Below are 13,790 nucleotides of genomic sequence, written 5' to 3'. Positions count from 1 at the left end.
GGTGCTGGTGGCCAGCACTGGGTGGGTGCCAGTGGCCAGCCCTGGGTGGGAGTTGGTGGCCAGTGTTGGGTGGCAGTTGGTGGCCAATGTTGGGTGGGTGATCATGGCCAGTGTTGGGTGGGAGTTGGTGGCCAGCCCTGGGTGGGTGATGGTGGCCACTGTTGGGTGGGTGATGGTGGCCACTGTTGGGTGGGGGATAGTGGTCAGTGTTAGGTGGGCAATGGTGGCCAGCACTGGGTGGGTGCTGGTGGCCAATGTTGGGTGGGTGCTGGTGGCCAGCCCTGGGTGGCTGCCGGTGGCCAGTGTTGGGTGGGAGTTGGTGGCCAGTGTTGGGTGGGTGCTGGTGGCCAGCCCTGGGTGGGTGCTGGTGGCCAGCGCTGCCTCCCCCTTCTCTCCCTGGTCCCTTCCCCCTGGACCCCCAAGGCCGCTCCCGTGGGAGCCCCAGCTCCCGACCCCGCTGGCCCTGTGGTGTCCCCACGATGTCCCCACGATGTCCCCGCGGTGTCCCTGCGATGTCCCTGCGATGTCCCTGCGATGTCCCCGCGGTGTCCCGGTGGTGTCCGGGCAGGGCCGGGCTCTGGTGGCCCAGCGGCCGCTCGGGCTCGCCCCGCGCTGGCGGAGCCTCCCCAGGCCCTCCTGGCAGGACCGTTCCCCGTTCCCCGTTCCCCATTCCCCGTTCCCCGTTCCCTGTTCCCGTTCCCCGTCCCCATTCCCAGTTCCCGTTCCCCGTTCCCAGTTCCCCATTCCCGTTCCCCGTTCCTGTTCCCCGTTCCCAGTTCCCCTTCCCATTCCCCGTCCCCATTCCCAGTTCCCCTTCCCATTCCCCGTTCCCAGTTCCTGTTCCCAGTTCCCCGTTCCCAGTTCCCCATTCCCAGTTCCCCGTTCCCAGTTCCCCATTCCCAGTTCCCATTCCCAGTTCCCCGTTCCCCGTTCCCAGTTCCCCATTCCCAGTTCCTGTTCCCGTTCCCCGTTCCCAGTTCCCATTCCCGTTCCCCGTTCCCAGTTCCCCGTTCCCCATTCCCCGTTCCCGTTCCCCGTTCCCAGTTCCCGTTCCCCATTCCCCGTTCCCAGTTCCCCATTCCCAGTTCCTGTTCCCGTTCCCAGTTCCCAGTTCCCCATTCCCGTTCCCCGTTCCCGTTCCCCATTCCCGTTCCCAGTTCCCCGTTCCCCGTTCCCCGTTCCCCGTTCCCAGTTCCCGTTCCCAGTTCCCCGTTCCCAGTTCCCGTTCCCCATTCCCCATTCCCGGTCCCTGTCCCCCATTCCCCATTCCCAGTTCCCCGTCCCCATTCCCAGTTCCCCATCCCCATCCCCATTCCCAGTTCCCCGTTCCCATTCCCGTTTCCTGGTCCCTGTCCCCCATTCCCCATTCCCCATTCCCCGTTCCCGTTCCCGTTCCCATTCCCCGCCCGCGCTCCCACAGGTCCCTTCAGCTCCCGGGAGGGGCCGCGGGTTGTGAAAGGTCCCTTCCCCCCGCCCCAAAGGGAAAATTGGGGACCCCCATGGGGTGGGAGGGGGTTTCCAAGTGGGATCAGGACCCCGGGGGGGTGGGAGAGGGTTTCCAGGTGGGATTTGGGGCGTGCAGGGGGTGGGAGGGGGTTTCAGGTGGGATTTGGGGCGTGCAGGGGGTGGAAGAGGGTTTCCAGGTGGGATTAGGACCCCCATGGGGTGGGAGAGGGTCTCCAGGTGGGATCGGGACCCCGGGGGGGTGGGAGGGGGTTTCCAGGTGGAGTTTGGGGCGTGCAGGGGGTGGGAAGGGGTTTCTAGGTGGGATTTGGGGCGTGCAGCAGGTGGGAGGGGGCTCCCAGGTGGGATCGAGACCCCCAGGGGGTGGGAGACGGTTTCCAGGTGGGATCAGGACCCCCAGGGGGTGGGAGGGGGTTCCCAGGTGGGATTTGGGGCACGCAGGGGGTGGGAGGGGGTTTCCAGGTGGGATTTGGGGCGTGTAAGGGGTTTCCAGGTGGGATTTGGGGCACGCAGGGGGTGGGAAGGCGTTTCCAGGTGGGATTTGGGGCGTGTAAGGGGTTTCCAGGTGGGATTTGGGGCGCGCAGGGGTTTCCAGGTGGGATCAGGACCCCCAGGGGGTGGGAGGGGGTTTCCAGGTGGGATCTGGGGCTCTCAGGGCGCTCCTTTCCCCAGGGGGAAGCATCGACTCCCCGGTTCCCCGCGACGCGAATCCCCCCGGGCTGGAAATCCTGGAGCTCCGCGAATCCCCGGCGAGATTCAGGAGGAAACACCCCGGAGATGCGCCCGGACCCAGACTGACATATTTTCAGGGAAAACAGAGCCGGGGGGTTGGGGGGGGGAGGGTTGGGAACAGTCTCGGAGCTGAAACTGGTTCCCCAAACCCGTCCCAGTGAAGGGATCGCCCAGCGCTGGGTTCGATCGGCCACGTGGGCTTGGGGGGGGGGGTGTTTTGGGGGTTTTTATTTGTTTTTCCAGCGCGATAACCCGGGATCCTCCGGGGAGGCAGCCCGACACCTCATGAAAATGGAAATTAAAAGCAATTAAGCAATTAAGTTGTGCTTTCTTAACAGCGGGGTGCGGCGGGAGCGGCTTTGCCGGAGCGCCACGTGCCGCCCGTGGGGGGGGGGCTGGAGACCCGCGGGACCCTCGGGAATCATCCCAAAGCGCCTGGAATGTTCCAGGGAGGAGGGATGGGACCCCCCCCTGTCACCCGGGAACGGCCCCCGGGCCCCGCCGAGCCGCGACCCGACCCGGAGCCAGCGGGACATTTGGGGCTCCGCGGGCCCCGCCCGGCTCAGCCCGTCACTCAGAGCGCTCCGAACCCGCTCGGAAACCCTCTCGGGAGGTTTTAAAAACTCGTCTTTGTTGACACAGCGGCGGTTTCTCGAGCCCTGCCAAGCCCCGACGCTCCGGGTTGTGAAACACTTTCGGGGCCAAACCCGCGCCAGCCCCGGCTCGGAGCGGGAGGTTGAACCCGGGGGCACCCGAGGGTGTGACTGGGAACCCGCCGGGCCCAGCCCTGCTGTCAGCCCCAAAAGCGACAGCTCTGAGCCCCCAGCGGGGTCTCCCCCGAGGGCGAGGCGCGCCGGGGGCTCGGCGGGGCTTTGGGAGCGGCGTTTGAGCTCCGCTTCGCCTTCCAACACCAACAAATGGCTTTGTTTGCCTTCGCTCTGCCCGGGGAGTGTTTAAACCGGGGGCAGGTCACGGCGGTGGCGAGGAGAGGAGGGAACCCTCCCAAAGCCCCGAACACAATGAAAGGAATTAAGCGGCCCCCCCAAAAAAAAGAAACCACCCACCTGACATCTCCCCTCCCCCGGCACCCAGCGCTCCCCCGCGCCCATAAAAAGGGGGCACCCGGCGGTCGCTCCCCCAGGACTCGCCTCCTGTCGCCTCCCGTGGCCTCCCAACCTCCCACCTCGGCTCTCGGCTGCGCATTTGGGGCCCCCCCGTCATGTCTCGCCAATCCTGCGCTCTGGGGAAGAGCTTCGGCTCCAGCTCCGTCTGTGCCGGGGGCAGGACCAAGGTCGCCTTCGGCGCCCGGGGGTCGTGCCGGGGGTCCGGCTTCGGCAGCAGGAGCGTTTACAGCCTGGGGGGGGGCAAAAGCACCGCCCTGGGGGGGCTCGGGGGGGCCGCGGGGCTCTGCAGGGGCTTCGGGGGCGGTGCGGGGTTCGGGGGGGGCTTCGGCGGCGGGGCCTTCCCCGGCGGCTTTGGGGGCTTCGGGGGGGGCTTCGAGGCGGGGCTGGGGGGCCAAGGCTTCCCCCCGTGCCCCCCCGGCGGCATCAGGGAGGTGACCATCAACCAGAGCCTCCTGGCCCCCCTGAACCTGGAGATCGACCCCGAGATCCAGCGGGTGCGGGCCCAGGAGAGGGAGGAGATGAAGACGCTCAACGACAAGTTCGCCTCCTTCATCGACAAGGTGAAATTTGGGGGGCTGGGGGGGTTTTGTGGGGGGGGGTCCCGGCTCGAGGTGGCTCCAGGGGGGTGGGAATGGCCGGGAGGGGCTCATCCAGGGACACCCAGAGCTGGGAACTGGCACCAAATCCCCCCAAAATTCCATGGGAATGGCCTGGACAGGCTCATCCAGGGACACCCAGAGCTGGGAGCTGGCACCAAATCCCCCCAAAATTCCATAGGAATGACCAGGAGAGGCTCATCCAGGGACACCCCGAGCCAGGAGCTGGCACCAAATCCTCCCAAAATTCCATGGGAAGGGCCAGGAGAGGCTCATCCAGAGCCAGGAGCTGGCACCAAATCGTCCCAAAATTCCATGGGAATGGCCTGGAGAGGCTCATCCAGAGCCAGGAGCTGGCCCCAAATCCCCCCAAAATTCCATGGGAACATCTAGGAGGTGCTCATCCAGGGACACCCCAAGCTGGGAACTGGCACCAAATCCCCCCAAAATTCCATGGGAATGACCTGGAGAGGATCATCCAGAGCTGGGAGCTGGCCCCAAATCCTCCCAAAATTCCATGGGAATGGCCTGGACAGGCTCATCCAGGGACAACCCGAACTGGGAACTCCAAAATCCCCCCAAAGTTCCATGGGAACGACCAGGAGAGGCTCATCCAGAGCCGGGAGCTGGCACCAAATCATCCCAAAATTCCATGGGAACATCTAGGAGGTGCTCATCCAGGGACACCCCAAGCTGGGAACTGGCACCAAATCCCTCCAAAATTCCATGGGAATGGCCTGGAGATGCTCCTCCAGGGACATCCAGAGCCGGGAGCTGGCACCAAATCTTCCCAAAATTCCATGGGAACAGCCCAGAGAGGATCATCCAGAGCCAGGAGCTGGCCCCAAATCCTCCCAAAATTCCATGGGAATGGCCTGGACAGGCTCATCCAGGGACACCCCGAGCTGGGAACTCCAAAATGCCCCCAAAGTTCCCTCGGGCTGGAGGCGTTTGGGGCTGGTTTTGAGGAGATGGGAGGGTTTGGGGGGGTTGGGGATGTTTTAAGGGGAAAGTGGGACTTTTCCGGGGATATTTTTAAGGACAGGATAGGATTTGGGCCGTTTTGGGCCATTTTTAAGGACAAGATGGGATTTGGGGTGTTTGGGGATGTCTTTTGGGAGAACGTGGGATTTGGAGTGTTTGGGCTCTCTGGAAGGAAGAGGTGGGATATTTGGGGGCTGTTTTTAAGGAGAAGATGGGACTTGAGGTGATTTGGGCTGTTTTTAGGGAGAAAATGGGATTTTGGGGTGTTTGGGGTCATTTTTAAGGAGAAGATGGGAGGTTTTTGGGCTATTTTTAAGGAGAAGATGGGAGATTTTTTGGGGTATTTTTAAGGAGAAGATGGGATTTTTGGCTATTTTTAAGGAGAAGATGGGAGATTTTTGGGCTACTTTTAAGGAGTAGATGGAATTTTTGGTATTCTGACTATATTTTTTAAGGAGAAGGTGGGACTTTGGACGTTCTGGGCTATTTTTAAGTAGAAACTCGGGCTTTTTGGGGGAGCTGTTTGGAAGGAGAAGGCGCCAAACCCGGGAAGTTCACTGTGTGTCTCCTGCTTAAAGGCTCCAAAAAATTGGGGAGGGGAGGTGACCCCCCTGTTTCCCACCCATCCTGTTGGATCGGGAGAGATGGGACCACCAGGAAGGTCAAACCCATTGAACGAGAATAAAACACGGAGGGGGGAAAAAAGGAGGGGAAAAATCAAGAAAATGTGATTTTTTGGGGGGGGGAAATCAATAAAATGTGATTTTTTGGGGGGGAAATCAATAAAATGTGATTTTTTGGGGGGGAGAAAAATCAATAAAATGTGATTTTTTTGGGGGGGAAAAATCAATAAAATGTGATTTTTTTGGGGGGGAAAAATCAATAAAATGTGATTTATTTGGGGGGGAAAATGTGACTCTTCCCCCCTTGCCCGTCCAGGTGCGATTCCTGGAGCAGCAGAACCGAGTCCTGGAGACCAAGTGGAAGCTGCTGCAGGAGCAGGGGGGGTCTGGCCCGGGGGGCAGGAGCCTGGAGCTCATCTTTGAGGCCTACGTCAGCTCGCTCCGCAGGCAGCTCGACTCCCTCTCCGGGGAGAAGCTCCAGCTGCAGACAGAGCTCAAGAGCTCCCAGGACGCGGTCGAGGAGTTCAAGACCAAGTAGGTGCTTCGGGGAGTGAAGAAACGGAGAGAAAACCCCAAACAGCCCCAAAACACTGAAATATCGATGATGATAATTGTTGATATTTCATTGATTTTTTTCCAGATGGGTAGAAAATGTCAAAGGTTTGGGGGGTGTCGGGCTCGGGTGAAAAGGGGGGGATTTTTTTAAGGTGTTCCTTGATATTCCTCAAATTTCCTTGATGTTCCTCAAGTTTTCTCCCTGTTTCTCACATCTCCTCAAGTTTTCTCAAGTTTTCTCAAATATCCTCACATTTCCTCAATATTCGTCAAATTTCCTCAACATTCCCCAAATTTCCTTGATATTCCTCATATTTTCTCAATATTCCTTACATTTTCTCAGTATTCCTCAAATTTCCTCAAATTTTCTCAATATTCCTCAAATTTTCTCAATATTCTTTAAATTTCCTCAATATTCCTCAAGTTTCCTCAAATTTCCTCAATATTCCTCAAACTTCCTCAATATTCCTCAAATTTCCTTTATATTCCTAATATTTTCTCAATATTCCTCAAGTTTTCTCCATATTTCTCAAATTTCCTCAGATTTCCTCAAATTTCCTCAAATTTCCTTGATATTCCTCATATTTTCTCAATGTTCCTTATATTTTTTCAATATTCCTTACATTTTCTCACTATTCCTCAAATTTTCTCAATATTCTTTAAATTTCCTCAATATTCCTCAAATTTCCTCAATATTCCTAAGATTTCCTCAATATTCCTCAAATTTCCTCAATATTCCTCAATATTTCTTAAATTTCCTCAATATTCCTCACATTTTCTCAATATTCCTCATATTTTCTCACATCTCAATATTCCTCAAATTTCTTCTCTATTCCCCAAATTTCCTTGATATTCCTCATATTTTCTCAATATTCCTTACATTTTCTCAATATTCCTGAATTTTTCTCAATATTCTTTAAATCTCCTCAACATTCCTCAAATTTCCTTGATATTCCTCAAATTTCCTCGATATTCCTCATATTTTCTCCATATTCCTCAAATTTCCTCAATATTCCTCAGATTTCCTCGATATTCCTCAAATTTCCTCAAACTTCCTCAATACTCCTCATACTTCCTCCATATTCCTCAATATTTCTCAGATTTCCTCAACATTCCTCAAATTTCCTCGATATTCCCCAAATTTCTTCAATATTCCTCATATTTTCTCAATATTTCTCATATTTTCTCAAATTTCCTCAATATTTCTCAAATTTCCTCAATATTCCTCAATATTCCTCGATATTCCTCAAATTTCCTCAATATTCTTCAGATTTCCTTGATATTCCCCAAATTTCCTCGATATTCCCCAAATTTCCTCAATATTACTCATATTTTCTCAAATTTCTTCAATATTTCTCAATATTCCTCAATATTCCCCAAATTTCCTCGATATTCCTCAAATTTCCTCAATATTCCTCAAATTTCTTCAAATTTCCTGAACATTCCTGACATTTCCTCGCTGTTCCTCGAATTTCCTCCGTGCCCTGTTCGGATGCCGAGGGAGGATCCTCCACTCCTCGTCTCCCTCAATTAGGAACCCGTGACATTAACGATTTAACGACTTAATTAGTTGCTAAACCCAGCTCCAATTTCCTCCTGGATTTCCTTCCCATAAAACCCTTCAGCATTCCAAGGTTTCCTTGGGAAGGTCGAGGTGGCGTAAAAAACAGACGGGGAAAATAAAGGGGGTTCTTTTCCTGCCATTATTTATTATAACCAATAAGTAAAATATAAATATAAATTATAGCTTGAATATTATGATAATATTATATATATTATGTTTTTACATTTGAGTATTTATACCTATTATATATAAATACAATTTATACAATTTATTTATATATAAATAATAATTGTATTTATACAATTAATACAATTAATATAATTGTATTTATGCAATTTATTTATATATAAATGGTATAAATACAATTTATTATATATATAAGTACAATTTATTATAGTAAATAAGATGATAAAACCGGTTCAGTTGGAAAAGGAAAAACAAATCCCGCAGAAAAGAATCCACTCAAGGGATTCCAGAAAAAAAAAAAATGGGAAAAGGAGTCTGGGAATCACCGGGATCACCCAGGCCCGGGATCTGCTGGTTGAAAATTGACTTTATTTTCGGGGAGGAGCAGCTGGAAACGGCCCATGGGGGGATTTTTGGGGTTGATAATGATCCCAGTGGATCGCTGGGGGGGAATTCCATGATCCGTGTGCGGAGCTGGAGCCTTGGAAAGGTCCTGGAGCCACCGGGATTCCTCTTCCTGGGCTTTCCCGGGGATCCCGGAGCCGGGGCCTGTCCCGGGGCAGTTCCCAGACCATTCCTGCCGAGCTCCCGAGGATATTCCAGAGGCAAATCCATCTCTGCTCCCCAGGTACGAGGAGGAGATCAACAAGCGCACAGCGGCCGAGAACGACTTCGTGCTCCTCAAGAAGGTCCAGGCCCTTATTCCCGACCCGAAGGGGCTCCAGGAGAGCTGGAGAGGGACTGGGATGGGGGATGGAGGGACAGACACAGGGAATGGCTTCCCACTGCCAGAGGGCAGGGAGAGATGGGATACTGGGAAAGAATATTCCCTGGGAGGGTGGGGAGGCCCTGGGATGGAATTCCCAGAGAAGCTGTGGCTGCCCCTGGATCCCTGGGAGTGTCCAAGGCCGGGTTGGATCCCCCTGGGATGGAGGGAGGTGTCCCTGCCCAGGGCAGGGGGTGGGACGGGATTCAGGATCCCTCCCATCCCATCCCATCCCATCCCATCCCATCCCATCCCATCCCATCCCATCCCATCCCATCCCATCCCATCCCATCCCGCCATTCCATGAAATCTGATCCGGGCGGGTTTTCTCACCCCGTGCCCGCTGCAGGACGTGGACGGGGCCTACATGGTGAAGGTGGAGCTCCAGGCAAAGGCGGATTCCCTGCTGGACGAGATCAACTTCCTCAAGTGCCTGTACGAGGCGGTGAGTGATGGTGGGATAAGGGATGAGGGATAAGGGATGAGGGATGAGGGATGGAGGGATGGAGGGATGGAGGGATGCGGGATGGAGGGATGGAGGGATAAGGGATGAGGGATGGAGGAATGTTGGGATGGAGGGATGTCGGGATTGAGGGATATCAGGATGTCGGGATAAGGGATGTCAGGATGTAGGGATGTAGGGATGTCAGGATGGAGGGATGTCAGGATGGAGGGATGTCAGGATGGAGGGATGTCAGGATGTCGGGATAAGGGATGTCAGGATGTCGGAATGTCATGAAAAGGGATGTCAGGATATCGGGATATCAGGATGTGGGGATGTCGAGACATCGGGATAAGGGATGTTGGGATAAGGGATGTCAGGATGTTGGGATAAGGGATGTTGGGATGTTGGGATAAGGGATGTCGGGATGTTGAGGGGGCTGCAGCCCCGCTGGGAAGCTCCAGGGGGGCTCAATCCGGGCCGGGTGTGCCCCTCAGGAGCTGTCCCAGGTGCAGAAGACGGTGTCGGACACCTCGGTGGTGCTTTCCATGGACAACAACCGGAGCCTGGACCTCAACAGCATCATCGCCGAGGTGAAGGCGCAGTACGAGGACATCGCCAACCGCAGCCGCGCCGAGGCCGAGGCCTGGTACCGGGGCAAGGTGGGTGTGTGACACCCTCGGGGGGCTGGGGGGTGGGACGGTCACCCACGGGAGCTCAGAGCACTCCAGGAGCTGGGATAGTGGGAGTGTCCCACCTTTCTGGTGATCCCCTGTGTCCAAGGGGGTGGGAGAGTCACCCACGGGAGCTCAGAGCACTGCAGGAGCTGGGACTGGGAGCTCAGAGCCCTCCAGGAGCTGGGATTGGGAGCTCAGAGCACTCCAGGATCTGGGATAGTGGGAGTGTCCCACCTTTCTGGGGACCCCCAGGGTCTAGGGGGGTGGGAGAGTCACCCACGGGAGCTCAGAGCACTCCAGGATCTGGGATAGTGGGAGTGTCCCACCTTTCTGGGGACCCCCAGGGTCTGGGGGGGTGGGAGAGTCACCCACGGGAGCTCAGAGCGCTCCAGGAGCTGGGACTGGGAGCTCCGAGCACTCCAGGATCTGGGATAGTGGATGTGTCCCACCTTCTTGGGGACCCCCAGGGTCTAGGGGGGTGGGAGAGTCACCACTGGGAGCTCAGAGCACTCCAGGAGCTGGGATTGGGAGCTCAGAGCACTCCAGGAGCTGGGATTGGGAGCTCAGAGCACTCCAGGATCTGGGATTGGGAGCCCAGAGCACTTCAGGATCTGGGATTGGGAGCCCAGAGCACTCCAGGATCTGGGATTGGGAGCTCAGATTGTTCCAGGAGCAGGGACTGGGAGCTCAGATTGTTCCAGGAGCTGGGACTGGGAGCTCAGAGCACTCCAGGATCTGGGACTGGGAGCTCAGATTGTTCCAGGAACTGGGATTGGGAGCTCAGAGCACTCCAGGATCTGGGATTGGGAGCTCAGAGCACTCCAGGATCTGGGATTGGAAGCTCAGAGCACTCCAGGAGCTGGGACTGAGAGCTCAGATTGTTCCAGGAACTGGGACTGGGAGCTCAGATTGTTCCAGGAGCTGGGACTGGGAGCTCAGATTGTTCCAGGAGCTGGGATTGGGAGCTCAGAGCACTCTAAACCATGGGATTGGGAGCTCAGAGCACTCCAGGAGCTGGGATTGGGAGCTCAGAGCACTCCAGGAGCTGGGATTGGAAGCTCAGAGCACTCCAAAACATGGGATTGGGAGCTCAGAGCACTCCAGGAGCTGGGACTGGGAGCTCAGATTGTTCCAGGAGCAGGGACTGGGAGCTCAGAGCATTCCAGGATCTGGGACTGGGAGTTCAGAGCACTCCAGGAGCTGGGATTGGGAGCTCAGATTGTTCCAGGAGCTGGGATTGGGAGCTCAGAGCACTCCAGGATCTGGGATTGGGAGCTCAGAGCTCTCCAGGAGCTGGGACTGGGAGCTCAGAGCATTCCAGGAGCTGGGATTGGGAGCTCAGATTGCTCCAGGATCTGGGACTGGGAGCTCAGAGCACTCCAGGAGCTGGGATTGGGAGCTCAGAGCACTCTAAACCATGGGATTGGGAGCTCAGAGCATTCCAGGATCTGGGACTGGGAGCTCAGACTGTTCCAGGAGCTGGGATTGGGAGCTCAGAGCACTCCAGGAGCTGGGGTTTGCTGGCCCTGGTCCACCCAGACCGGCCCTGCCGTGGCTTTCCCGGGGCCATCCCGAGCTGCCGGAGTTGCTGTGGGGTCGGGCCGGGCCCCATGAGCTCCTCCTGGCTGTGCCCCCAGTACGAGGAGCTGCAGGTGAGCGCCGGCAAACACGGGGACAGCCTGAGGGACACCAAGGCCGAGATCTCGGAGCTCAACCGGGTGATCCAGAGGATCCGCGCCGAGATCGACGGCGTGAAGAAGCAGGTGAGGGGGTGCCCGTGGGGAAACGGGGGGTGAGCTCTTGGCTGAGCCCTTCGGGGCTTCCCTGGAGGGAAATAAAGGTGCTGGGAGTGGGAGGGACCTGCCGTGGAAAAGTTGAGCTGGAGTGACCCTGGAACAGGGTAGGGATGGTCCGTCCTTGGAAGTGTCCAAGGGCAGGGCTTGGAGCAGCCTGGGATAGTGGGAGGTGTCCCTGCCCATGGAAAGGTGGGATGGGATGAGTGTGTGTGAGCCTGGAGAAGGGAAGGATCCAGGGAGAGCTTGGAGCCCCTTCCAGGGCCTGAAGGGGCTCCAGGAGAGCTGGAGAGGGACTGGGGACAAGGGATGGAGGGGCAGACACAGGGAATGGCTTCCCAGTGCCAGAGGGCAGGGAGAGATGGGATATTGGGAAGGAATTCCTCCCTGAGAAGGGTGGGGAGGCCCTGGCATGGATTTCCCAGAGAAGCTGTGGCTACCCCTGGATCCCTGGGAGTGTCCAAGGCTGGGTTGGATGGGGCTTGGAGCAACCTGGTCTGCGGAAGTGAGACCTTGGAGCCACTTCCAGGCCCTGAAGGGGCTCCAGGAGAGCTGGAGAGGGACTGGGGACAAGGGCTGGAGGGACAGACACAGGGAATGGCTTCCCACTGGGAAAGGGGGGATTCAGGGGGGATTTTGGGAAGGAATTCCTGGCTGGGAGGGTGGGGAGGCCCTGGGATGGGTTTCCCAGAGGACCTGTGGCTGCCCCTGGATCCCTGGGAGTGTCCAAGGCCGGGTTGGATCCCCTGGGATGGAGGGATCCCCTGCCCACACTCTCGGTGACCTTTAAGGTCCCTTCCAGCCCGAACCGCTCCACGATTCCATGAGCTGGGATCTTTCCTTCCTCTCCCCGTGGGTGCCCCCTCCCCGCTGACCCCCCCCGTGCCTCCCCCAGTGCGAGACCCTCCAGACGAGCATCGCGGACGCGGAGCAGCGCGGGGAGGGGGCCCTCAAGGATGCCCGGGCCAAGCTGGCCGAGCTGGAGAGCGCCCTGCAGAAGGCCAAGGCCGACCTGGCCCGGCAGCTCCGGGAGCACCAGGAGCTCATGAACGTCAAGCTGGCCCTGGACGTGGAGATCGCGACCTACAGGAAGCTGCTGGAGGGGGAGGAGAGCAGGTGGGTGGGGTGCGGCGGGAATTCCGTGTTATCCCGGTAAATCGATGGGAGAAACGTGCTCCATCGGCTCCACGTGGTGTTGCCACGAGCCCTGGACCAAAGTGTGGGGGCAAAGCCCGGAGCTGGGGCAGGTGGGTGTGGGGGAATCGGCCCTGGATTAGCTGGAGGGGTGACGACCACCCTGCCCTCTCCCACCCCACCCGGGAAGGACGTTCCCAAAGCTCTTGGGGCTGTGTGAGGGGTGTCCCGAGAGCTCCAGCTCTGCCCCCACAGCCCCGGGACCACCCTGGAGGACGGGGAGGTCAGAGATGGAGGTGGGATGGGAGGGGGAACATCCCAAATTGGCCAACTCAGGCAGGGAAAGGGCTCCGGAAGAGAAAAGGGAAGGGAAGAGCCTCCTAAAATCCACGGGGTCCCAAAGGCTGCTCGGGTCTGATGGGGCCAAGGCAGCTCCAGATGCTGTGGCTGGATCCCACACTGCACCTCTTTCCCCTGCAGGATGTCTGGGGAATGCCAGAGCTCCGTCAGCATCTGTAAGTACCATTCCCGTGGGATCGCGGCGGGCCGGGGTCGCTGCTCCCAAACTCCTGAGGTAACCCGGGCCCCCCCGTTCCCCTCCGCAGCCGTGGTGGGCGGCAGCAGCTCCGTGGGAGGCGGATACGGCGGCGGGATGTGCCTCGGAGGAGGAGGAGGACTCGGATTCGGGAGCGGCAAAGGCGGAGCCGGGCTCTGCTTCAGCCTGGGAGGGGGAGGATTCGGCTCCGCGGGGTCCGGGTTCGGCTCCATGGGCAGCGGGTCCAGCTCGGTGGTGGTGGGGTCCGGCACCCTCCTGAAGAACAGCGGCTCCCCCGGCCGGAGGGTGTAGGGACGGGATCCCTGCCCCGGCCCCATTCCCAGCACCCCGCGGAGAAAGGACGGGAATTCCACCGAGAGCCCCCAGAGCGTCCCCGAGTCCTTTGGAACCATCCCTGGGACCGGGGGAGGAGGAAAACACGGCCAGACCCACCCACTGAGGATGGAGATTCCCAAAAACACGGCCAGACCCACCCACTGAGGATGGGGATTCCCAAAAACACGGCCAGACCCACCCACTGAGGATGGGGATTCCCAAAAACACGGCCAGACCCACCCACTGAGGATGGAGATTCCCAAAAACACGGCCAGACCC

At 57.5% G+C, this 13,790-nt stretch overlaps 1 protein-coding gene across 1 annotated transcript; it reads left to right on the top strand.

Annotated features, from left to right (window-relative positions):
- The first annotated feature begins 3,415 nt into the window (after positions 1-3,415).
- LOC127461267 (keratin, type II cytoskeletal 4-like) lies at positions 3,416-13,487 on the top strand. Its single transcript, XM_051768929.1, has 9 exons — positions 3,416-3,880; positions 5,840-6,057; positions 8,457-8,517; positions 8,944-9,039; positions 9,534-9,698; positions 11,351-11,476; positions 12,402-12,622; positions 13,121-13,155; positions 13,246-13,487. Exons 1-9 carry the CDS (start codon positions 3,416-3,418, stop codon positions 13,485-13,487), a joined length of 1,629 nt encoding a protein of 542 aa, XP_051624889.1.
- The last annotated feature ends 303 nt before the right edge of the window (positions 13,488-13,790 follow it).

The sequence above is a fragment of the Manacus candei genome, unplaced genomic scaffold (assembly GCF_025592945.1).
Source record: "Manacus candei isolate 608988 ecotype Guabito, Panama unplaced genomic scaffold, ASM2559294v1 h1tg000098l, whole genome shotgun sequence".
In the NCBI taxonomy this organism is placed as follows: domain Eukaryota; kingdom Metazoa; phylum Chordata; class Aves; order Passeriformes; family Pipridae; genus Manacus; species Manacus candei.
Note: the sequence above shows the minus strand (reverse complement) of the source record. Positions and strands in the feature narration are given on the sequence as shown.

Excerpts from the sequence above, each read along its gene's own strand:
- LOC127461267 (XM_051768929.1), top strand. The coding sequence starts at position 3,416 with ATGTCTCGCCAATCCTGCGCTCTGGGGAAGAGCTTCGGCTCCAGCTCC. Across the intron at positions 6,058-8,456 it reads GTCGAGGAGTTCAAGACCAA|GTACGAGGAGGAGATCAACA; the intron begins GTAGGTGCTTCG and ends TCTGCTCCCCAG. Across the intron at positions 11,477-12,401 it reads TCGACGGCGTGAAGAAGCAG|TGCGAGACCCTCCAGACGAG; the intron begins GTGAGGGGGTGC and ends TGCCTCCCCCAG.